Source organism: Ranitomeya variabilis, chromosome 2 (genome assembly GCF_051348905.1).
Source record: "Ranitomeya variabilis isolate aRanVar5 chromosome 2, aRanVar5.hap1, whole genome shotgun sequence".
Taxonomy (NCBI): Eukaryota; Metazoa; Chordata; class Amphibia; order Anura; family Dendrobatidae; genus Ranitomeya; species Ranitomeya variabilis.
In genome coordinates, this window is record NC_135233.1 from 386382984 (window position 1) to 386408796 (window position 25813).

Here is a 25813-nt window from a genome sequence, read left to right on the forward strand (position 1 = left end):
GGTGGGTTTCTGCTTTTCTGGCACTTCAAGGGCTCTGCAAATGTGAGCACTCACCATCCGCTAAAATCCACTTCTTTATTATGACATGTAGTCAAAAGGCAGGAAGGATCAGGGAACAAATGTGATTCCACAAGACGACGGCCGTTTCGTGCTGCCGCGCTTCCAGGGGTCTTGAATCTTGCTCGCATTTTCTAATAGACTGTTGTACTTCACGTTTGGATTTTTTCATGGAGAGCACCCGATATCTGCATGGGCATTTACGCATTATGAGGACATTGAATAAGTGTGTGCAGGTGACATAAACCAGCTGTTGGTGCGGCTTCTTGCTCTCTTTTTTTCAACTATTAACAATCAGATTGGCAGTTTGTGGTAAAACCTTATTAGCGCAGTATTTATACCCATATATCTGGGATTTTCGCTCACATTGTGGCTCTATTTTGGCTTCTGAATGTGGCCTAACCTGTAATATATTAATCTCAATGTTCTTGTTTGTTTTTCTAAGGACTTTCAATAACTTTAATTTCAATAAATATTTTTTATGTTGTGTTCTTTGTGGCCTTCAGGTGCTTCATAGGAATAAACAGAAGGTGAAATAAAAAAATATTTTTTTCCATTCATCGGTTGATTTAGCCTCAAATATTTTATTTTTGTAAGAGATAACAGGATAACATGGACCCCACAATTTATCTAATTTCTCCCGAACGAGGCGGTTTACCTCTGTTTAGATACAGCGGGGCTCGCAAGGGAAGGAGCGCAATTTGATTTTTGGAGTACAAATCTGGCTAGAATAAATGGTGGATGCCATGTCACCTCTGAACAGCCCACAGAGTGCCAGAACAGCAGAAACTCCCAATAAGTGACCCCCATAATAAAAATTACATCCCTCAAGGAAATCATCTGTGGTGTACTGAGCATGTTAAGGTCACAGGTTCTTTTCAGAATTGTATAACATTGATCCATGGAGACAGAAAAAATTAGCCCCAAATTTTTCATTTTCACAACAAGAAACAGAAAAATAAGAAAGCAAATTTTCTAATAGACTGATTGTTAATAGTGACGAGCGATCATGCTGGAGTAAGGTGTTATCAATAGTGATGAGCGAGTATACTAGTTACTCGGGTTTTTCTGAGCACGCTCGGGTGGTCTCAGAGTATTTGTGACTGCTCGGAAATTTCATTTTCCTCACCTCAGATGAACGATTTACAGCTACTAGCCAGACTGAGTACATGTAGGGGTTGCCTGGTTGCTAGGGAATCTCCACATGTATTCAGGCTGGCTAGTAGCTGTAAAACATTCAGCTGCGGCAATCAAAACTAAATCTCCGAACACTAACAAATACTCGAAGATCCCCCGAGCGTGCTCTGGAAAACCCGAGCAATGAGTATACTCGCTCATCACTAGTTTATAAACAGGCAGCCCATGCATGTGTTGTGGCTGTCGATCAGGCTCAATACATGCAGCCGCAGGTACTCATGGTATTAGAGCACTCAGAAGATACTCTATTAGCATTCGGGCATGCTCAGATAACACCTTATCCTAGCACAATCGCTCATTACTAATTGTTAGCGACCACACCATTTTGCAGGTAAATGTCTGATGGCTGCACGGATTACAGGTGAAACTGATGTTTAGGCCGCGATCACACATGCGAGAAATACGGCCGAGTCTCGCATGTTAATACCCGTCATTGCCGCCGTCACTCAGGAGCGGAGCGTGCGGCTGCATGTATTGCAGTGAGGACGCATGCTCAGCTCCTGAGTGACGGTGGCAATGACAGGTATTAACATGTGAGACTCAGCCGTATTTCTCGCATGTGTGATCCCGGCCTTAGGTTCAAGTTCACGCAGCCAGTAGCAAACAACCAAATTGTGGTGAAACCACATGCCAGTTTTCATTCTCATGTTTGCAGCACCACTGAGTAATGGCAGCACCCTCTCTCCCTCCTGAAAAGATGGGCTGACATTGTGCCCTGACTTATTTGGAAGAGGATCGAGTGCCCCTGTGGCCGCGGTTCCTCCTCTGCACTCTGCACTTCTGTTGGTCTGCGCTGCCCCCTGTGGTCAGTGATTGATTTTCCCCTGTACGTCCTGTTTCCCAACTGTACATCTGAATTTGCTGTTTCTTCTGTAGATTATTATTGCATTAAACGTTTTGTTACCTTATGTGACTGTTACCAATCTTTACATCGTATTCTGTCCTCCCTCCTGGCGGAGAACCTGTCAGTAAGGCTACTTTCACACTAGCGTTAACTGCAATACGTCGCAAATGCGTCGTTTTGCCGAAAATACGCATCCAGCAAAAGTTCTTGCTGGATACGTTTTTTCGTCATAGACTAACATTAGCGACGCATTTGCGACACATTGCCAAACGTCGCGTCCGTTTTGCGACGCTTGGGCGTGTGGTAGCGGACCGTCGGGAGAAAAAAACGTTACATGTAACGTTTTTTGCTCCCGACGGTCCGCTTTTTCCGACCGCGCATGCGCGGCCGGAACTCCGCCCCCACCTCCCCGCACCTCACAATGGGGCAGCGGATGCGTGGGAAAAATGCATCCGCTGCCCCCGTTGTGCGGCGGAGACCACGCTAGCGTCGGGAACGTCGGCCTGACGCACAGCGACGGGTTGTTCCCGAGGCTAGTGTGAAAGTAGCCTAACAAATCCCCAGCAGAGAGAAGGTGATGTGTGCGCTCGCTATGACATCAGTCTAGGGCAACAAGACACTATTTTCTCTCATCCGACTGGTCAGTGGGATCTGATTTTCTTCGATGTGGAGAATAAAAAGTTTTTTTTAAAACTCTCCACCTTCTCCATTCTGTTAGTCCCTGAAAATTGGATCACACTCAGATGTCATCAGCGCGCGGCCTGATGTTTTCCACAGACATAAATGGTGCGATCCAATAATCAGATCCGACTCAGTCCGATGAAAAAAATCAGACGTGCACTGATGTCAAAAGTATGATATTTTTTCACTGAACCTAGACATGTTTGGTGTCTATGAACTCATAAAGACCTGGAGAGCCATAACTGCAGGTGCGTTTTAGCATTTAGTGAACATGGTAAAAACTGAGATTACACTTTTTTTTGCAATTTCACTGCACTTGGAATTTTTTTCCTTATTTTCAAGTACAAGATTTGGTAAAACCAATGGTGTCTTTCAAAAGTACATGTCCCGCAAAAAACAAGCCCTCACATGGCCGTATTGACCGACAAATAAAAAAGTTATAGCGCTGGGAAGAAGCGGAGCGAAAAACAGAAACACAAAAACGAAAAAGGGCTGCGGCGTGAAAGGGTTAATACTAAAAAATAAAACCCCATTCGGCAGCCGGCTACCTCATCATATTTAGATTTTAGAGCAATGTTTAGTTTTTCACACATTAAAATATTTCACGCCCCTGATTTCTGCCCGTTCCTCTAGTGCTCCCCGCTCACACTGCCCTGTCACTCCGTCTCTAAACTCTGAGGCGCTGACGAAAATCATCGCTCTGGCATTCTCATTTGCTGATTTCCATCAGCTGACCTTCCCGCGATGCCTTCTGGGAAATGCAGTTCATCACTGGACGTTTCTTGCTTAGAAAGAAGCAAACGAGTACTCGCCTTCCCATAATCCTCCTGGCCGCAGTGTCACACGTACAGCCTGTCGCTTACCAGATGTGTTTGCCACAACCCCACGTAACGCTGAGAAGAAATGGCTGCCGCGGGTGACTGCCGGCTGCTCCGCGCTGTGGCTTTTACCTGAGAGTGCGGCGCCAATGCAGACAGGAGGTGGGCGGGTGCGGACCTGGACGTGCACAGGTCAGATGTGTTCATCACTTATATGGTGGGCGTGGTCATACCCTACCGACACCCGGCGATGTAGTGACCCGCTATCTCCAGCGTACAGGGGTGGGTGTGTGTGTGTTGTAGAGCGGCCCCCCGGTATAGTGTGTGTGTTGTAGAGCGGCCCCCCGGTATAGTGTGTGTGTTGTAGAGCGGCCCCCCGGTATAGTGTGTGTGTGTTGTAGAGCGGCCCCCCGGTATAGTGTGTGTGGTGTAGAGCGGCCCCCCGGTATAGTGTGTGTGGTGTAGAGCGGCCCCCCGGTATAGTGTGTGTGTTGTAGAGCGGCCCCCCGGTATAGTGTGTGTGTTGTAGAGCGGCCCCCCGGTATAGTGTGTGTGTTGTAGAGCGGCCCCCCGGTATAGTGTGTGTGTGTTGTAGAGCGGCCCCCCGGTATAGTGTGAGTTGTAGAGCGGCCCCCCGGTATAGTGTGTGTGTGTTGTAGAGCGGCCCCCCGGTATAGTGTGTGTGTGTTGTAGAGCGGCCCCCCGGTATAGTGTGTGTGTGTTGTAGAGCGGCCCCCCGGTATAGTGTGTGTGTGTTGTAGAGCGGCCCCCCGGTATAGTGTGTGTGTGTTGTAGAGCGGCCCCCCGGTATAGTGTGTGTGTGTTGTAGAGCGGCCCCCCGGTATAGTGTGTGTGTGTTGTAGAGCGGCCCCCCGGTATAGTGTGTGTGTGTTGTAGAGCGGCCCCCCGGTATAGTGTGTGTGTGTTGTAGAGCGGCCCCCCGGTATAGTGTGTGTGTGTTGTAGAGCGGCCCCCCGGTATAGTGTGTGTGTGTTGTAGAGCGGCCCCCCGGTATAGTGTGTGTGTGTGTGTTGTAGAGCGGCCCCCCGGTATAGTGTGTGTGTGTTGTAGAGCAGCCCCCCGGTATAGTGTGTGTGTGTTGTAGAGCGGCCCCCCGGTATAGTGTGTGTGTGTTGTAGAGCGGCCCCCCGGTATAGTGTGTGTGGTGTAGAGCGGCCCTTCTGTATAGTGTGTGTGGTGTAGAGCGGCCCTTCTGTATAGTGTGTGTGGTGTAGAGCGGCCCCCCGGTATAGTGTGTGTGTGTGTGTGGTGTAGAGCGGCCCCCCGGTATAGTGTGTGTGGTGTAGAGCGCCTCCCCGGTATAGTGTGTGTGTGTGGTGTGTAGAGCGGCCCCCCGGTATAGTGTGTGTGGTGTAGAGCGCCTCCCCGGTATAGTGTGTGTGTGTGGTGTGTAGAGCGGCCCCCCGGTATAGTGTGTGTAGAGCTGTTTGCCCTGTTATGACTGACACGCGCTGTTCCTGGTGCTCTGCATTCTCTTGGGGTCTGTGCACACGGTCAGTATACGCTGCGGGTTGGATGCTGTGTACTTGTGCAGCGTCCAGATCGTACAGGATAGTGGATGGGATTTGAAGAACTCGTGCCTACTATGTGTGCTCAGACGCCCGCGAATCACCCACAGAGACGGACATGCGGCGCATCTTTCCAGACTGCAGCATGTCTATTTATCTTGTGGAGACGTGAGCCTCTGCAAGATAAATGTCCCCGTACAATAATGTATTAGATGTGGTGATTCCGCACGGTTCATTGAACACATGAGCATTCGCCTGTGTTCAGTACAGTGTTGGCCTTTATTATGGTGCCTGTTGCAGTATTACGGTGCAGTAGTCGTTTTCCCCAGTATCAGTACCTCGTCCCCTATATTATGGGGATCACTGATATTGGTAATTATGAGCTTGTTGTATTATATTTGTGTGGTTCTTATAACTCCTGTAGGGAGCATTGACAGCACACCAGCCGCCCTCCAAGTACATGATGATGTTATACTGGGCCCTGGATGGGTGCTGGTGCCAGGTGGTGTCGAGGGTGTTACAGCATTACCCCTGGCGTCGTCCTAGGTTGTATCTTGGAGCTCTTTGGTGTCTGTGCATTATGTGTTACTCTCTTTTTTGTCTATACGTTTCCCCTCTGATGTGTGCAGCACTGCGGAATATGTTGGCGCTATAGAGATAAGTGATTATTATCATTCCTCACCTACTGTATCCTCACCCATCCCTTGTAGATTGTGAGCCTTCACGGGCAGGGTCCTCTCTCCTACTGTACCAGTTATGACTTGTATTGTTCAAGATTATTGTACTTGTTTTTATTATGTATACCCCTCCTCACTTGTAAAGCGCCATGGAATAAATGGCGCTATAACAATAAATAATAATAATAATAATAATTTACTAGTCATTGAGACTCGGCGCAGAAACAAAGCCTGGTACTTCTGGTGCCTGTGGTCTCTGTGACGGGGGGCGTATTTGGTATTTTGCCTCAGTATTTGTAAGCCAAAGCCAGAAGCAGCGAATAAATAATGACATGAAATATAATGGAGAGATTTGCACGTGTCGCCCGTTGGATCCGCTCCTGCTTTTGACTTACAAATACTGATGCAAATTGCTGGTCGAGATACGCAGGTGTGACAGAGGCCTGGAGATGGAGACAAGGATAAAATGCTTTTTCAAGTTATTCCCACTTTGATCTGTTGACGTGGATTCATATAAACAATTGTCGGTGGAGTGGCGGACGTATCACCGGACGGCTGCGCGCGTAGCTTCCCGTGTCTGCGCCCAGGTGGAAATGTATGCGAGCTGATGTATTTGCACAAGCAGTTTACACGGTGGACTCTTCCATCAGTGCTGGCGCAGCGCTTTCCATGTGCTCCTTCACGCTCAGCACGTTATGGATCATCAGGGGAACCTTCTTACCAGTATCACACGTAGCTCCTCTTTTTAGGGTCCATGTTCATTAGTGGGCACCCCCTTTATTGGGGGCACTGACTATTATTACAAATACAATCCCCATATACCACTATACCAGGGGCGCTGGTTAGAGACTATAATTCTGGGACAAGTGTCTCACATTTTATCAGGTGCCTGGCTTGTGACAAAATGAGTGGTTTTGAGTTATTTTGGTTTTTTTTTTTGAGCCTCCATCAATAATTGTCACTGCGGTGTGTGTCGGATATGTAGAGCATCATTGCTCCGCTATATACAGAAGACACGACGCAGATGTGAGCGGAGCTGTGGAGCAATGGTTTGCAGAGAACCGAGCTTCCCCTCCATGTGTGCCTGTGGCTATGGGGGAGGGCGGTCAGCACGTCACACTCTCTGCAGTCAGCCGGATAACTTGGTTGTTTGGCAGAATTGAATGTGAAACGTGTGTTGGTTGTTTTTGGGGTCTGGATATAATATGGCTGCTGTGATGACATCTGGCTCTATGTGCACTCAGACTTTTATGCTCAGGGCTAGCATTTGCTCCTGAAGGCAATTTAATAATGACAGATGGCCACAGAAGCCGAAATAGTAAAGTAAGGAGGCAGCGAGCAAATCTGGTGAATACAGAAGGCCAGAAACGTGGACAGTGCCAGGCAGGGGTCTACTGACAGTCATCTTATCCGTCTGTCCCTAGTGATCAGCTGTATTTTGTGGATTCCCTGCAGCACCCCCAGGGGTGAAATGAGGCATTGCACTGTTCCTATTCATCTCAATAACCTGTATTATACATAGAAGTGCCGGGTCCTCCAGAGAGACTCACTTTGTAGCTAATTAGTGAAGATCCACAGCGCCATCTTCTAAAGGGGTTGTCCAATAGTTAGATATTGATAGCCGGTGATTAGCATCAGATCTTGGTGGTCTGATACACGACACCCCCACTGATCAGCTGTTACCAGCTCCTGCAGAGGCTGGATGGACAGAGCCAGATCAGCACATCACCACACACTCTGATCACAGGATATTAACGACCTTAATGTTAATCCATCTGTACCTAAGCCACAGACCACCCATTAATTTAGAGTTCCCTTTGGGGGATATTTGAGAATGTTTTCTCTTTGTGACTCCACACAACTATCGATAGATATTTTGTGCCCTCATGGCTCGCTCTCGTATTTTCTTTCTCACTTGTTGCAAAAACCCTGTAGCCTTTTTTCTGTCTTGTGATGGCTGCTGGTTCTAGATCACTAAGGGAAATCACATCATGGTGGTGAGGAAGGGGGTGGAAAATAGCACAGTTCACAGCATCATGTGATGTCTGCGGCCGGTGGAGGGAGGATCAGACCCTGCACTGGATGTCTAGTCTGCAGTCAGGCCCGGAGCTGCAATTCTATAGGCGAAATGACAATCTGTCCTCTTCAGCGGCTTCCCTGAATACAGTTATACACTTCTCAAAAAATAAAGGGAACACTTAAACCACAGAATATAACTCCAAGTAAATCAAACTTCTGTGAAATCAAACTGTCCACTTAGGAAGCAACACTGTTTGACAATCAATTTCACATGCTGCTGTGCAAATGGAATAGACAACAGATGGAAATTATTGGCAATTATCAAGACACCCTCAGTAAAGGAGTGGTTCTGCAGGTGGGGACCACAGACCACATCTCAGTACCAATGCTTTCTGGCTGATATTTTGGTCACTTGAACGTTGGTTGTGCTTTCACACTCGTGGTAGCATGAGACGGACTCTACAACCCACACAAGTGGCTCAGGTAGTGCAGCTCATCCAGGATGGCACATCAATGCGAGCTGTGGCAAGAAGGTTTCATGTGTCTGTCAGCGTAGTGTCCGGAGGTTGGAGGTGCTACCAGGAGCCAGGCCAGTACACCAGAAGACGTGGAGGGGGCCGTAGGAGGGCAACAACCCAGCAGCAGGACCGCTACCTCAGCCTTTATGCAAGGAGGAACAGGAGCACTGCCACAGCCCTGCAAAATGACCTCCAGCAGGCCACAGATGTGCATGTGTCTGCACAAACGGTTAGAAATCGACTCCATGAGGATGGTCTGAGTGCCCGACGTCCACAGATGGGGGTTGTGCTCACAGCCCAACACTGTGCAGGATGCTTGGCATTTGCCACAGAACGCCAGGATTGGCAAATTTGCCACTGGAGCCCTGTGCTCTTCACAGATGAAAGCAGGTTCACATTGAGCACATGTGACAGAGTCTGGAGACGCCGTGGAGAGCAATCTGCCGCCTGCAACATTCTTCAGCATGACCGGTTTGGCAGTGGGTCAGTAATGGTGTGGGGTGGCATTTCTTTGGAGGGCCGCACAGCCCTCCATGTGTTCGCCAGAGGTAGCCTGACTGCCATTAGGTACCGAGATGAGTTCCTCAGACCCCTTGTGAAACCATATGCTAGTGCAGTTGGCCCTGGGTTCCTGCTAATGCAGTGCAATGCCAGACCTCATGTGGCTGGAGTGTGTCAGCAGTTCCGACAAGATGAAGGCACTGAAGCTATGGACTGGCCCGGCCGTTCCCCAGACCTGAATCCGATTGAACACATCTGGGACATCATGTCTAGCACCATCCACCAACGTCACGTTGCACCACAGACTGTCCAGGAGTTGGCGGATGCTTTAGTCCAGGTCTGGGAGGAGATCCCTCAGGAGACCATCCGCCGCCTCATCAGGACTATGCCCAGGCGTTGTAGGGAGGTCATACAGGCACATGGAGGCCACACACACTACTGAGCATCATTCTATTTTTCTTGAGGCATTTCCACTGAAGTTGGATCAGCCTGTAATTTGATTTTCCACTTTGTTTTGAGCATCATTCCAACTCCAGACCTCCTTGGGATATTAGTTGTGATTTACGTTGATCATTTTTATGTTTTATTGTTCTGAACACATTCCACTATGTAATGAATAAAGAGTACAAGCTCATGGCTGGACATGTCTACCCTCTGAATGTAATATTACAGCTTATGTATATGAAAAGCAAAGCAAGTTTGTGCACACATCACTGATCTGAAAGGCGTTTGTAGGTTCTCTCTGTATTTGCGTGGGTTTCCTCTGGGTTCTCCATTTTCCTCCCACATTCCAAAGCCTGATGGGGAATCTAGATTGTGAGCCCCTATGGGGACAGCGATGATAATGTATGTAAAACGCTGTGCAATATGATAGCGCTATATAAGCAAAGCATAATAAATACTGATCTGGAGTTACCTCCTATATTATACTCCAGAGCTGCACTCACTATTCTGCTGGTGCAGTCACTGTGTACATACATTACATTACTGATCCTGAGTTACATCCTGTATTATACTCCAGAGCTGCACTCACTATTCTGCTGGTGCATTCACTGTGTACATACATTACATTACTGATCCTGAGTTACATCCTGTATTATACTCCAGAGCTGCACTCACTATTCTGCTGGTGCAGTCACTGTGTACATACATTACATTACTGATCCTGAGTTACATCCTGTATTATACTCCAGAGCTGCGCTCACTATTCTGCTGGTGCAGTCACTGTGTACATACATTACTGATCCTGAGTTACATCCTGTATTATACTCCAGAGCTGCACTCACTATTCTGCTGGTGCAGTCACTGTGTACATACATTACATTACTGATCCTGAGTTACATCCTGTATTATACTCCAGAGCTGCGCTCACTATTCTGCTGGTGCATTCACTGTGTACATACATTACATTACTGATCCTGAGTTACCTCCTGTATTATACCCCGGAGCTGCACTCACTATTCTGCTGGTGCAGTCACTGTGTACATACATTACATTACTGATCCTGTATTACATCCTGTATTATACCCCAGAGCTGCACTCACTATTCTGCTGGTGCAGTCACTGTGTACATATGTGGCTCTTATTACAGTGAAGGAGCAGAAGTGCTTTTTCACTTCAACAATTGGCCCTTGTCTCATCCTCGGGGACCGCAATGTTTAAAACTCCTGACGTCAAAAGTTTTTTTTATAAAGTGACAGTTACGCTCTAAAACTACAGAAACTGTTAAACTGCTGGTGAGAGAAAGACTGATGTGGAAGTGAGCGGCTCAGGACGTTGCCACATAACCCAATCTTCTCCTATTTCTTCTATAGGAGACCATCTGGAACATCAGTATAAAAGCATATAGCGTTACTAAGCTTTCAATATGACTTTTCACATTTTCCAGGCACTTTACCTGCACTTTGGTGGGGGGTCCTAAAACTCTCCCCGATTGCTCAATAGACCCCCAAGCAGTGCACAGGGCAGCAGACCGGAGTACACAGCTCTTGCCTTTGTTCACACACAGACCTGCATATAGATTAAAAAGAAATCTTAGGCTAGGAAGCCGTACGCGCAAAAGCTGTGCCCTCCTGTCTGGTGATCTGTGCACCGCTCGAGGTCTATTGAGGAATTGGTGGGTGTCTCAGGACCTGACGCCCACCAGTGTGCAAGCACATAAGATGCCTGCCAAATATGCAAAGTCATATTCAAAGTTTAGTATTCAGCTTAAAAGGACATTTGGTATGAAAGTATCCGCTATCTGTCAATCAACACAGCGGGAAATGTTCCTGGCAGTAAAGTTTGGCTGACATGCAGTGCTCTTCCCATCATGTGTCCTTTCCAGCAGGATGCCGGGGCAGGTTAATTTTAGCTGACAAAAGGCTCACACTACTGGGTTGACTGCAACTTGTAGAGGATAAAACAAGCAGATGCCAACGTTTTTGTTGCATGAGTCAATACTGAGTGTCGCTGTAATGATGAGAAAAAAAACAATAATAGTTGTCTGATTTTTGTTTGTTTGTTTTTTAGGATTACACCGCCTCTAATGACATATTGGAGGTTTTTTTTCCTCCCCTGAGTAGCATTCTGCTTTAAGAAAGAAGGACTCTGATGATGGAGCGCTGCCGTTCATTCAAGTCCCTTGGTAGGTTCCCAGGGTCGTATATGGTGTCAGTCTTAGGAATGTGTCCTAGCGTTGTGTGAGTGCACGACGCCGGAGTGGTGGAGCCACGGCGCTGTGTGAGCACGATGCTGGAGTGGTGGAGCCACGGCGCTGTGTGAGTGCACGATGTCGGAGTGGTGGAGCCAAGGCGCTGTGAGAGTGCACGACGCCGGAGTGGTGCAACCAAGGCGCTGTGTGAGTGCACGACGCCGGAGTGGTGGAGCCAAGACACCGTGTGAGCGTACGAAGACGTAGTGGTGGAGCCGCGACGCTGTGTGAGTGCACAACGCCAGAGTGGTGGAGCCACTGCGCTGTGTGAGTGCATGACGCCGGAGTGGTGGAGCCACGGCGCTGTGTGAGTGCACGACACCGGAGTGGTGGAGCCACGGCGCTGTGTGAGTGCACGATGCTGGAGTGGTGGAGCCACGACGCTGTGTGAGTGCATGACGCCGGAGTGGTTTAGCCACGGCGCTGTGTGAGTGCACGACGCCGGAGTGGTGGAGCCACGGCGCTGTGTGAGTGCACGACGCCGGAGTGGTGGAGCCACGGCGCTGTGTGAGTGCACGACACCGGAGTGGTGGAGCCACGGCGCTGTGTGAGTGCACGACGCCGGAGTGGTGGAGCCACGGCGCTGTGTGAGTGCACGACGCCGGAGTGGTGGAGCCATGGCGCTGTGTGAGTGCACGATGCTGGAGTGGTGGAGCCACGGCACTGTGTGAGTGCACGACGCCGGAGTGGTGGAGCCACAGCTGCGGACACTTCGCAGACTTCACTCCTGTATCATTACAAGCTGAACACTAATAACATAATAAATTGATCTGCTGCGGATTTATAATCTGCTCTAAGGCTACGTTCACATTTGCGTTGTGTGCCGCAGCGTCGGCGACGCAACGCACAACGCAAATGTGAACGCATGCACAACGCAGCGTTTTTTGACACATGCGTCCACTTTTGCATGGTTTTGGGCGCAGAAAAAACTGCAACTTGCTGCGTTCTCTGCGCCCTGACGCATGCACCACAGCGACGCATGCGTCACAAAACGCAAATGCAACGCATGTCCATGCGCCCCCATGTTAAATATAGGGGTGCATGATGCATGCGGCGCCGAACGCAAATGTGAACGTAGCCTAAGGTCACTTCTCGCTGCGCTTTTTCTGCAGCGTGTGGATAAATTCGTCTTCTTTGCTGCTGCTGTGATAGATGCAGATCAGCATCAGTTGTCACCATCAATCTCCATATATAAATGATGAGGTCCTGAATCTGTGGAGACCTCCTGCTTTTTATAGCTAAACGCAGTTGTCAGTTTCTTGTTGATTTGCATTTTGTTTGTTTTTTTCTTGAAGAATGTAGCATGGTGAAGCCGACAGTCATGGTGAAGATCGAGGAGGAAGACCTGTATGACCCGCAGTGTGACGGATTCTCAGAGACCAGCGCAGGTGACCATTCATTTAGTAAATAGGATCGGTTATCAGATGAGTGGGGGTCAAGTTCCCAAAACCCCCCACTGATCAGCTATTTTCCGTGGAGTGGACCACTGCTCCATACAGCGTGTAGTGGCTATTACTGGTACTGCAGCTCGGCTCCTATTCATATGCATGCACCCTGCGCTATTACGGCTCTGTACATGCGACTGGAGCTGAAGGCAGCTGATCAGTGGGGGTGTCGGGAATTATTAATTTGTATTAAGTTGTATTAATAACCTATGTTATGGATAGGCCAACAACATGACCGTTCTGTACAAGCCATTTATTGGATCTATAAATCTGCCTTCATCTGCCCCCTCCCCCCCCCCACAGGGCCACCTCTGTCTATACACACACCTGCCTCTGCCTGCCCCCACCACCAGGGCCGCCTCTGCCTGCCCACACCAGGGCCGCCTCTGCCTGCCCACACCAGGGCCGCCTCTGCCTGCCCCCCACCACCAGGGCCGCCTCTGCCTGCCGCCCACAACAGGGCCGCCTCTGCCTGCCGCCCACACTAGGGCCGCCTCTGCCTGCCCCCCACCACCAGGGCCGCCTCTGCCTGCCCACACCAGGGCCGCCTCTGCCTGCCCACACCAGGGCCGCCTCTGCCTGCCCACACCAGGGCCGCCTCTGCCTGCCCCCCACCACCAGGGCCGCCTCTGCCTGCCCCCCACCACCAGGGCCACCTCTGCCTGCCCCCCACCACCAGGGCCACCTCTGCCTGCCCCCCACCACCAGGGCCGCCTCTGCCTGCCGCCCACCACCAGGGCCGCCTCTGCCTGCCCCCCACCACCAGGGCCACCTCTGCCTGCCCCCCACCACCAGGGCCGCCTCTGCCTGCCGCCCACCACCAGGGCCGCCTCTGCCTGCCGCCCACCACCAGGGCCACCTCTGCCTGCCCACACCAGGGCCGCCTCTGCCTGCCCACACCATGGCCGCCACTGCCTGCCCACACCAGGGCCGCCTCTGTCTGCCTGTGCTCACACGGTGATATTTACGCTCCTCCTGACACTCGCACACTGCGTCCTGCACTGTACATGACACGTGAGCTCAGGGCGTGGAGACTTCGGCTCGGATGTAGAATTGTGTACCAGCTGCTTCCTTCCAGCCGCTCTCACAATCATTTCCTGACGGAGCCCAAAGATGTGGCAGGCAGGAATGAAAGGCAGGAAAAGTGAGTTAGAATAAATGTCCCTGACTCCTTAACCAGCAATAAATCGCACCCATGTTATCTCTATAAGGGGCTTCATAAAGTGACTGACTGAGGGGTTTTCTGGACTCCAGATAAATTTGCAGAAGAATAAAACTGATTTGAGACAAAAAAATAGGCAAAAATGTAACAATGAATCCTCAGTGGTTGGATCAAACCAAACTGTAAGTTCTCACCTCTCCACTGGTAACTTTACTGGAATACCCCTGTAATTCAGCTTTTTTTTTTTTTTTTTTGTTTGTCCCCCAAGAGGACCGTACTCAGGTCCTTCCATCTCTATCATTATTTATTACCCGTGAAGCTGAATGAAGCAGATCGGCTCCAACATGAGGTACAAGGGCACAAACCCGAATCTTCCTGACGACCCCGGCCGCGCCTGCTGCTGCTGACATGTCGTGTTATTTTATGTTTCGCAGGGTATTCAGTGATTAATCCAGAAATCGCAATAAAGGAAGAAAGAAACGAGGACGACTCCTCTACCAGGAACGAAGAAATGTACGAGGAGGAGGAAAGTCCGGAGAGCAGCGGAGGTGAGTGGTGCGAGCGAGGACTGCAGTCCCGGGGTTGTCGCCATTCTTTCATTGTGTCTGTTCACTGCCTGGGATTTTGGGGCGAAGAGGAAAAGGACGGAGAGAAGTACTTTTAAAGGTGACGTCCATCTAAAGAAAAGTGTTTCTGATAGAACTGCAGATAACATACTACTGTACACGTGTTGGCACAGCTCCTCCCATGTCCTAGTTTCACCATTGGTCCCGGTCTCTCTTTTATGTCATTTGCTAGACACAATAGCGAAAGACCAATGCTGTGAAGGAGGCTGGGCCACTAGTGATGAGCGAGCGCGCTCCGTTACGATGTTATCAGAGCATGCTCGAGTGCTAATTGAGCATTTCGGCGTGCTTGAAAAATATGCTCGATTCGCCATAGTTGCGTGTGTTGCTGCTGTCAAACAGCCTCGAGACATGCAGCTACGGCGACTCGAGCATAGTCTTCGAGCGCCCCAAAGACACTCAGAAAGCACACGAGCATGCTCTAACACCTTATCCGAGCACGCTCCCTCATCACTACGGACCACCAAGCAGAGCCAGCCCCTTATCATCATGGCAGCCGACTTACCAGTGGCCTGTGCATTCACACACACAAGATGAGCAGAAATAGCTAAGAACATCTTTTTAATATTTAGGGGCTTTTGACCCTTTGGCTGTACATGTAGAGCAGAGGTGCGTCCCACCCTATGGAGCTGAGCTGGTGACATCCAATGAGGGCGCCGGCTGTGTTACACAGCTGTCAGCCCGTAGTAACTCCTAGCGTCCATGTACAGTGCAGACTCATCATCGGGTCCCGGTTGGACAGACTTTCTCTTTGGATGTTTTTTCCCCTCCATTTTATTTCTCCTCTGCACTTGATCTGCAAAGTAACAGCTGGCCGCTAATGCAAATTCTTCTCTTCCCCCAGGTCATTATGTAAAACACATCGTGGTGAAGCATGAAAAAGATGAAGGGGCCTATGGAATAGCTGAGCATCAGTATGAAGAGAGGATCAGCTCCCCCGAGCCCAGTCCAGGTAACTCTCCATCGCAGGCTCTGGGAATGGGGGGGATTAGCCTGTCTGCTAGTAGATGGGATCGATTACTTCATAATGGTGACGCAGGGTCATAGGGAGGACACACTGCACAATCTGCTGTTCTGGTGCTTTGGAAATGGTCTAGATTGAAAATCAGCTTTTATTGTGTGTATGCAGCTCCCATGCAGGCCTATGTGTCGTCATCAGAACAAACCCTCCATGTCGCCTAATCATGTAAATGTGTCATTGTTCTCCTCCCAAAAATCATCTGAGACACAGAACTGCATCTAAGCTGCATACGCAAAACGGAGATTTCTAATCTAGACTTTGCAAAGTTGCAGGTTTTTTTTTATGTATTGGAAGAATATGTATGACTCCGTAAATCTTCATACCCTGTAAGTAAATAGTCAGGTCTGACAGGTGAGCAGCTTTCACTTGTGTACCGTCGTGTGAGAAGATGACGGCTGGTGTTGTAGAAGGGGAAGCGGCTCTTCTCGGCACGCAGATACGGCCGAGGTCTCCTGTAATGCAGATTACTTTCCTCTTTTTCTTCTTTTCTACTTCACTATTCCAGTAACGTGGCTTTTGCTGTTTTCGATACCATTGGGGCCTTGCTCCACTCCCTGAAGCCGCTGCTTATCTTTCTCTCTGTCTTTACACCTCAATCTGATCAGTCTTTAACATCCAAATTTCCATCTGGGCGGCCCCAGAGGAGCAGGAAATGTCCCGCGGCCGACCTGTTTTTTCTGTAGAGAGCCAGACGGCCTACAAGGTGCGCAACAGGAGGATGGCAATCAGGGTGGAAGAACTGATCCGCCAAGTCCAGCATCACCCTGCGCTCTGGAGGCCATCGGACCCCGGATACAGCGACCGCTATAGAAAAGCTACGGCGTGGCTCGCGGTGTGCCAGAGCCTGTACCCGGATTGGGATGAGCTGGATGAAGGGGATAAAGGGATCCTAGGTAAGCCCATCGTACCAATGTAACGTGTATTACCAGTCTGCACAGTGTGTGAGACGAGCCGACGATGCTGTGCCACCGCAACCTTCTCCTCTGATTAATTTCCTGTCAACCTTTTTATTACCGGGTATTTGACCAAAAAGAGAAATCGGGAAACGTAGATCTGTTCCAGAATTACACAGAAACCTTCATTATAATATTAAATCACAGTATTTTATTTTTAAGTTTCTGCACTGTTCTGTCACTTTTTAATTCAACTTTTCCAGGAAAAATGAAACCATGGACTGACAGACTAAAGGGGCTAAGGGGCTTTGTGATCCACAGGGGACTTGCAGCGCATTATTCCCATGGTTCTCCCATGACCGGGTATCCCTCATCCGGGCCATAGACCACTAAATGGAGCTCCATGTACGGCCTTTCCACTCAGCGCCGACCCACCGTGATTCTGGCGATTGGTGGCACCTGCATCCTTATAATCTGTCCACCAGATTGGGAGTGACGTTTGTAGACTGGATTGTCCCTTTAGCAAAAGTAACTGTGAAAAGTGACTGCACATCATGGGTCAGACTTATCACTTATGGTTTTGTCTTGCTTTTTTTTTTTTTTTGCTGGTGGAATCTGCTCCAAGTTGTTCACAAATGGCGCAGAGGAGCTGACTACTATTTAGCAAATTTAATTATATATTTCTTTTGTGGATTTGCACCTTTTTAGAGTAAAGTCGTACAATCCTTTGTTTTGAAAACTGTCCTGCGCCGTTTAGAATTAGCGCATAACATGTTAGACTGATTCTGCGCCCTCCAGGGCTGGAGGACGATTATCAGCGTGGAGTGGCATTGTGAAAAGGTGCAGATTATGAATTGGGCTAAATATTTGGAGAATCAAGATGACGGCGAAAATCACTTTGGCTTTTTCTGTATTTTCCTCAGCTGAATTATGACCACAGATAACATAAAAGTTGTATGTGCAGAGAAACACAAAGCCTTTAAAAGACCAACGGCGCAGCAGGTTTAATGAAACCCAATTATTATCTTTAGCAAAAATTATGTAGAAAAAATAAATTCCCCTAAGGAGGACAACCGATTTGAGGAAGGACAGGTGTGGGACGTCTAGAGATAAGGATTGGTATGTGAATGTCGATAAATTTTAACTCCATGATGGAATCTGGAAATAATTGTTATAACAGCAAATCCACTGTGAAGCTCTCGGACAGTCCTTGGTGTGAGAACATTGACCACCACGGACCCTCCACCTGAACATCACAGAATGTGTTGGAGAGGACTGGAATCGTGAGAAGTGGAAAATGTCCCAACATACAAAAACCTTTCTAACTACTTTTTTTTTTAAACTGAAAACTAAACACGTGTCCCGAAAGAAAGGTGTAATAATGGAAGTCTCCACACAAAATATTCTGCTACGTTTTCCATTTCTTCTTTTTCTGAGATACTTTGAGTGTTTTGACTGGAAATTGAACAGAAGGGAGGTCCTGATTGATAGATAATCCATCACTGTTATTTCTCATCGTCTGACATCCGCTGCAGGCGTCATATTTACCTCCGTGTATATACATGGCCCCCACCACCCCATTATATAAGTGACGCATGATGACTTTATCGATTTGCGCAGTTGCATTTTTACTCAGGATTTTACATATTTTTCTAATTAGTTCATTAATATTTGTGTTTTCTTGTCTTTGCAGAGAATCTTATCCAGAAAAGATGGAGGAGCGCTCGTGATCAGTTTAGAAGGGAAATAGTTAACTACGAGGGTCTGAGCGGGTCGGCTCCACTCACCAAGAAGCCGTACATGTACCTCCAGCAGCTGATGTTCCTGAAGCCCGTCCTGGACCTGCGGCCGTAAGTCTACTTTCCATTCTTTTTTTTCTTTTTTTTTCTTTTGGCTTTGTTGCCATTTTTGTTTTGCAAATGTGTCTAATCATTTTTCTTATGTTTTACTATAGTGCAAACTCCAAGTCTGGGACAGAGGGAGATGCCAAGGTGGCCCGGGAGCACCTGCCGGGGGAGACGGAGCCTGAGCTGAGTGCAGCTAGACCAGCAGTTGTGGTCCCCGAGAGCTGCATCGAGCTTCCCGCCAACACCCCTGCCACCTTCCAGCACGCTCCACCATATCGACTTCCAGGGAGGAAAAACAAGAAGTCGGCCGCCCCCCCGAGCTTTACTACTGTGGAAACCTTTGACGGCCAAGTACTCGACTTCGTTCAGAGAAACATTGAGGAGGATTCGGAGGATGCGTTCTGCCGCAGCCTCGGACATTACATAAGACAGGTCCCTCAGGGATGGAGGTTGCGTCTGCGCACTGCGATACAGACCCTCATAGAGGGATTCATGCCCCCCAATAACCCAGAACAGGTTCTCGGCTTACTCAGCCAGGTTAAGCTGGCCCGTCCTGCTTGTGCGGCTCAACCAATGCACGTTGAGACTTCTGCCACGTCTGCGCCAATGTCTGCCTACCAGTCACCCACTCAGCTGATCAATGGCCGCTCTGCTTCCAACAGGACATATGCGTCTTATCCACAGTCCTCTCCCCGTCATCACCTGCCGCAGTCCAGACTCTCCTCAGGCTATGGCCACCATTCCCAGCCTGGCTATCCCGTCCATCATGAATCAAGTCCTCCCGTCCCTCTTAACTCCGGGGTCTCCTCTAATTCTGTTTCTCCCCCCTCTCACATCCCACCCTCCTCTCTGTCCCCCAATCATTCCCACCATCTGCCTATTTCATCCTGCCCTACCTCATACTATGGGCCCACCACCCGCACCCAAGCCCCCTACTCCGACTCCTGCTCACCCGAGTCCCATCAGTCCTCCCCTATGAATGTTTCATCCTCCCCATCGTCCCCTCCCAGGTTTTTAGACTTAAATTAACAATTTTTATTTTACAGGGTCACATTTGGGGCTTTTGTATTTTTATGTATAGAGATATTTATATAGATATTTGGGTCATGTAGGGCGAGATGGACGGTTATTACTAATGCACTGGGTGGTGAATGTACGGCATCGAGGCGGGTGAAGAAAAATGTCTCCTCCGCTGCAGAGAAAGGATAAGTCCAAACCACGTGCACCTTCATGTAAGAGGCACGAGATGATCACAGCACACAAGTGCATAGTTAATGACCCGGACTGGCCGCTCCATAGGGATCCATGATGCTCTCATGTCGGGGTCAATAGACCCACAGATCAGAAAAGGCGATTGCCGGATAATCTGCCCAGACACCAGTGATTCGGGAGCTTCCAGGTACCGTACAACTTACACGCACAATGCGGAAAGTTTATTAAAAGTAGTGCAGGGAGAATGGGGGCAGTTGTCCAAAGCAACCAAAGTCCATATTTTTTGGAAAAAGAAAACGGAAATCTGATTGGCTGCTGTGGGTACTACAACTCCCAATTTCCTCTGCATCACATTTGGCAAATGATCTGCACTCTGCAGTGTCAATTAAAGAAAAGTTTTCCCCAACTTGGGGACATAAAAAGTGAGTGGGTGGGTTACGTTACATCTTGTTACTTTGTCACTAATATGTGATTTTTTTTTTTTGTTATTTAATGATGTTTGTACATATTTTATTCAGTAAAAGTATTATGTTACTACTCTGTGTATGTGACTTCTGTCAAAAGACACAAAGCTGCTTTATAATGGGGGCGGCGAGGGTGTCGGGGGCTTATACAGCGATCTGATACAACCGTAATAAAGGGTCTGTACATGTAGATATTACATGCGGGGATTAGTCTTAGGCCGGGATCACACACAGCGAGATACGGCCGAGTCTTGCAGGTTAAAACCCAGCTCCGGAGTGCCGGTGCCAGTGTTTGGTTTTCACCTGCGAGACTCGGCCGTATCTCACTGTAGTGTGACTCCAACCTTAGGGACGGTCGTTCATACTTGTCTTCGGGGTACAAATGGCACCTCAGAGGTCCGCTAGGGCGTTTCCACCTCTGGTTTCGGATTGTGGTTTAGTGTTGAGCAAGGACATTTGGACTCGCTCGATTCACTGAGGACTAGCGATGAGAGAACCTAAACTGAAAAGTTCAGGGTTCGTACTGGACAGTGAATGTCTGGTGTTAAACGCCGAACCCTGATTTCTCACTGATAGCCATTGTGATGTTCGGAGGTCAAGGGAAGTCCTCTGCAGAGAGACCATTTTCCAGCTCAGAAGTTTGGTCACCATTGTTTTCAGTGGAGTTGTGGTTAAAGGTCAGGTACAGTTCTGATACCAGAGCCTGAACTTCCACATGTCCGCTCATCCCTACTGAGGACCCCTGCTCGCGCCTCCATGACTGCAGCTATAGTTCCCCCCTCTCCGCGGTTCTGAGGCAGCTTTGCTTGTAGTGACAGGATCGCCATTTTGGTGATATCCCAAATCCACTTATCCAAATCTACCAGCAGAAACTTGAAATGCAGCGAAGCCCAGAAATGGAGAATAAAAGCTGATATAAATATACTAGTTGGCCCGTGCGAAATTTTCGCACATTGGTTGTCAAATGTAAATATATGAGATGATGAACACAGAGGTATATGTGTCACTCACATATAATATATATAATATATATTTTCACGAATGTTTGAGCCCATGGATCCATTACATGTCCATTTTGCAAGCCTGCGAGAAAATCTCGCCATACGGATGCTTACATGAGAGAAAATCGCATCCTCGCACTGCAACTGCACACGGATGACATACGGATCACAGTTCAGGGAACATTTCTGTGATTCTCGTCCCTGTAAAACGGACCGTTTTTTTTTTTTTTTTTCTATTTATATGTTGTGTGTGACTCCAGCCTAAAGGAGATCCCCCAACATTAAACATAATGGTATTTTACTTACTGATCAGAAGGGGTCTGATTGTCAGGACCTTGCAAAAGAACAGGGGCAGCAGCATTTTTTTTCCCCTCCACAGCAGCACTGCCACCTATCTGCAGTGTAGGGAAGTGCAACATAGCCCTATGTATGTGAACGGAGCAGCTCCCTGTAAAGCACTTACTTTGACACTGCCACTTTGACAGTAAAAATAATGGAGAATTGACCCCATAACTGAGCGCATTTACACCATTGTATTATAATTGGGAATATCCCTTTAAAAAAAAAAAGTAATATCTGCAGATTATTTTACCTTTTTTTTTCTTCAATTTTTGCAAGGTTATTTCCACCAATCTCTCCCATCGGGAAATAATGTACAGTCTGAGTTATGTCAACGCTGCAGTTTTTTCTTGGAACCAGAGGGGACTCCAAGTCACCAATAAGCTGCAACCTTAGAAGGAAGATAGACTTTTCAATGACTGTCCAATAATACGGAAAATCTGATGGTTCAGAACCTGTCCGGTCCCTTTTAGGCTGCATTCATTTATATCTTCAGTTTTAAACCTGAAGTCTTAAACAGGTAAAGTTTTACTTTTGATTCTACTTCCACATATGTAGCAAATATTTTATATATACCTGCCTGAAATTGGCTGGGCAAGGAGTGCAGCAAGCTGGAAAGCCCCCAAGGCAAATGTTAGGATTTGTTTCAGCTTTGTGGTATTGTGCTTTGGGGTAGTGTGGTGCCATCTGCAGGTCATTTTTCCATACTGCAGGTTTATGAAAATTAATATTTAAAGTGTATTTTGTGATCACATCGTGGATGTGTGGTTTGTTTGGCTATTTTATTGCTGAAGGGGGCAAGTTTACCTTTCAAATGGTGTATAATTTGTGTTTGTGGGTGCAGTATGAACGGAGATACAAAGGAATCACCGAAAAAGAGTGTTTTGAACTAATATAGAAGGATATCTCGGTATGTGACCACAGTATTCAAAGTTGTAGTGTGAACTGATGGAAAATGTGCATTTAAACCAAATTACTTCATTTTAGCTTTTGTTTTACACACTTATCGTTAATTAAAATTATAGTTTTAATCTTACATTTTTTGCACAGCCACAACGTTGGCAACATCAACTGTGAATCCGATCGATTCGCAAAAATATTCTAGCAAATCACAGAATTCACAAATCTATTCAACAATAAACCTAATATCCATCTATTTATATAAAAAGGTATCAGCCACGCCCACTCCACTTAGCCCCAACCAATCGTTAAGCATGAGTGTGTATCAGCCACGCCCATTCCACTTAGCCCCAACCAATCACTAAGAATCTTTCATTTCACCAGAGCTGTTTAAAATAAGCTGAGCTGTGATTGGTTGCTATGAGCAACAGTTTTCCTTGTAGACAGTTGTGGTAACTGAGGTCTATTATTCTTCTCATTTCTGTGTTATCATCCTTCTGTAAAGCTGGAAATTAACACAATTTATTACCGTGCCGACACAGACCACCCTGTGCCACAGACTGCAGGGGGAGCCCAGAATCAGGAACTTCTTTGTCTGACATGAAGCATCTCATTAACTTCCAACACATTAAAAAAAGAAACACAAGATGAATTTCTCCAACCCAGGTATCATTTTAATAGGTGTAACAGCGCCAACCTGACAATGTTGTCTGACCGGATGATGTGGGATATTAGGGGTAGTAATCTGGTGGCTCTGACGAGATGATGTGGGATATTAGGGGTAGTAGTCTGGTGGCTCTGGCTGATGGGAGGATGTGTGATATTAGGGGTAGTAGTCTAGTGACTGGCTGTTGGGAGGATGTGGGATATTAGGTGTAGTAGTCCGGTGGCTCTGACGGGATGATGTGGGATATTAGGTGTAGTCCGGTGGCTCTGGCTGACGGATGATTGGGATATTAGGGGTAGTAATCTGGTGGCTCTGGCTGACGGGATGATGTGGGATATTAGGTGTAGTAGTCCGGTGGCTCTGACGGGATGATGTGGGATATTAGGTGTAGTCCGGTGGCTCTGGCTGACGGATGATTGGGATATTAGGGGTAGTAGTCCGGTGGCTCTGGCTGACGGATGATTGGGATATTAGAGGTAGTAGTCCGGTGGCTCTGGCTGACGGGATGATGTGGGATATTAGGGGTAGTAGTCCGGCGGCTCTGGCTGACGGTGAGATGTGGGATATTAGGGGTAGTAGTCCGGTGGCTCTGAAGGGATGATGTTGGATATTAGGGGTAGTAGTCCGGTGGCTCTGACGGGATGATGTAGGATATTAGGGTTAGTAGTCTGGTGACTCTGGCTGACGGGATGATGTGGGATATTAGGGGTAGTAGTCTGGTGGCTCTGGCTGACGTGATGATGTGGGATATTAGGATAGTCCGGTGGCTCTGGCTGACAGGATGATGTGTGGGATATTAGGGGTAGTAGTCCGGCGGCTCTGGCTGACGGTGAGATGTGGGATATTAGGGGTAGTAATCCGGTGGCTCTGAAGGGATGATGTTGGATATTAGGGGTAGTAGTCCGGTGGCTCTGACGGGATGATGTAGGATATTAGGGTTAGTAGTCTGGTGACTCTGGCTGACGTGATGATGTGGGATATTAGGATAGTCCGCTCTGGCTGACAGGATGATGTGTGGGATATTAGGGGTAGTAGTCCGGTGGCTCTGGCTGATGGGATGATGTGTGGGATATTAGGGGTAGTAGTCCGGTGGCTCTGGCTGATGGGATGATGTGTGGGATATTAGGGGTAGTAGTCCGGTGGTTCTGGCTGACGGGATTATGTGGGATATTAGGATAGTCCGGTGGCTCTGGCTGACAGGATGATGTGTGGGATATTAGGGGTAGTAGTCCGGTGGTTCTGGCTGACGGGATTATGTGGGATATTAGGGGTAGTAGTCCAGTGGCTCTGGCTGACAGGATGATGTGTGGGATATTAGGGGTAGTAGTCCGGTGGCTCTGGCTGATGGGATGATGTTGGATATTAGGGGTAGTAGTGCGGTGGCTCTGGCTGACGGGATGATGTTGGATATTAGGGGTAGTAGTCCAGTGGCTCTGGCTGACAGGATGATGTGGGAAATCTGTTCATCTTTGCATCGGAAGGAAAAACCAAAGTTGTTTACCAAAAGGCTCTTGAATGAGTTGAAAATAAAATACTATCAATACTTGGGTAATCATTTAGTTAATTTGTGTTGCAAATCTGTAGTGTTGAATATATGATGTGAAATGTTTTCATGTGCAATATAATCATTATAATTTGTTATAACTGACCACAGTGTGTTACTATTCCCGGCAACGCCGTGCTCTTCAGCTAGTATAATATATTGATGAATTGCAATATCATTAAAAAGAAAAGACCAAGCACAACAGATCCACAAATGAGTACGGTCTCCAATCCCATGAATTCAGAGAAATGTTAGAATCATTTCCATATGATGCCGGTCTTCTAAAGGATTGGACCCGGAATCCTATTTCTCTGTTTCTATGTACCTGAACTACATCCTCTGACACCTAAAGGACAAAACGCCTGACGAGAATGGAGCGACTCTGAAGCATGACCCAACAGCGTGAATATAACCCCACGTCAATACCACATTTTACTCCAGGAGCTAAAAGCCCCATTTTATGGTGTCTGGAAGGAGCATAATAAGATCTATGAAATAATCAGAATTGGTTCGAGATGTCCTGGCACTGTTCTGCCGATCCTGCGGCATCAAGCATATGGCCAGGGCCCGATCATAGATGGAGACTATAAGACTCTACATCTCATAACTTGTATACCATATACAGTTAGGTCCATATATATTTGGACAGAGACAACATTTTTCTTATTTTGGTTATAGACATTACCACAATGAATTTTAAACAAAACAATTCAGATGCAGTTGAAGTTCAGACTTTCAGCTTTCATTTAAGGGTATCCACATTAAAATTGGATGAAGGGTTTAGAAGTTTCAGCTTCTTAACATGTGCCACCCTGTTTTTAAAGGGACCAAAAGTAATTGGACAGATTCAATAATTTTAAATAAAATGTTTATTTTTAGTGCTTGTTTGAAAACCCTTCGTTGGCAATGACTGCCTGAAGTCTTGAATGCATGGACATCACCAGACGCTGTGTTTCCTCCTTTTTGATGCTCTGCCAGGCCTTCACTGCGGTGGTTTTCAGTTGCTGTTTGTCTGTGGGCCTTTCTGTCTGAAGTTTAGTCTTTAACAAGTGAAACGCATGCTCAATTGGGTTGAGATCAGGTGACTGACTTGGCCATTCAGGAATATTCCACTTCTTTGCTTTAATAAACTCCTGGGTTTCGTTGGCTTTATGTTTTGG

General features: G+C 47.8%; 1 protein-coding gene across 5 annotated transcripts in view; it reads left to right on the forward strand.

Moving 5' to 3' along the window:
• Positions 1-3420: 3420 nt before the first annotated feature.
• LOC143806208 (uncharacterized) overlaps positions 3421-25813 on the forward strand; it is a 50679-nt gene continuing 28286 nt past the window's right edge. The window contains exons 1-9 of one of the 5 annotated variants that reach the window (XM_077286339.1): positions 3618-3789; positions 11353-11467; positions 12829-12921; positions 14409-14489; positions 14575-14688; positions 15611-15718; positions 16429-16680; positions 18374-18530; positions 18635-20274. In XM_077286339.1, the coding sequence (XP_077142454.1) occupies positions 14652-14688; positions 15611-15718; positions 16429-16680; positions 18374-18530; positions 18635-19556 (1476 nt within the window). In that variant the 5' untranslated portion in view covers positions 3618-3789; positions 11353-11467; positions 12829-12921; positions 14409-14489; positions 14575-14651 and the 3' untranslated portion in view covers positions 19557-20274. Of the gene's footprint in view, positions 3790-11352; positions 11468-12828; positions 12922-14408; positions 14490-14574; positions 14689-15610; positions 15719-16428; positions 16681-18373; positions 18531-18634; positions 20275-25813 lie in introns of those variants that run through there. The other 4 variants (XM_077286337.1, XM_077286336.1, XM_077286338.1 and 1 more) reach the window with 4 other exon arrangements.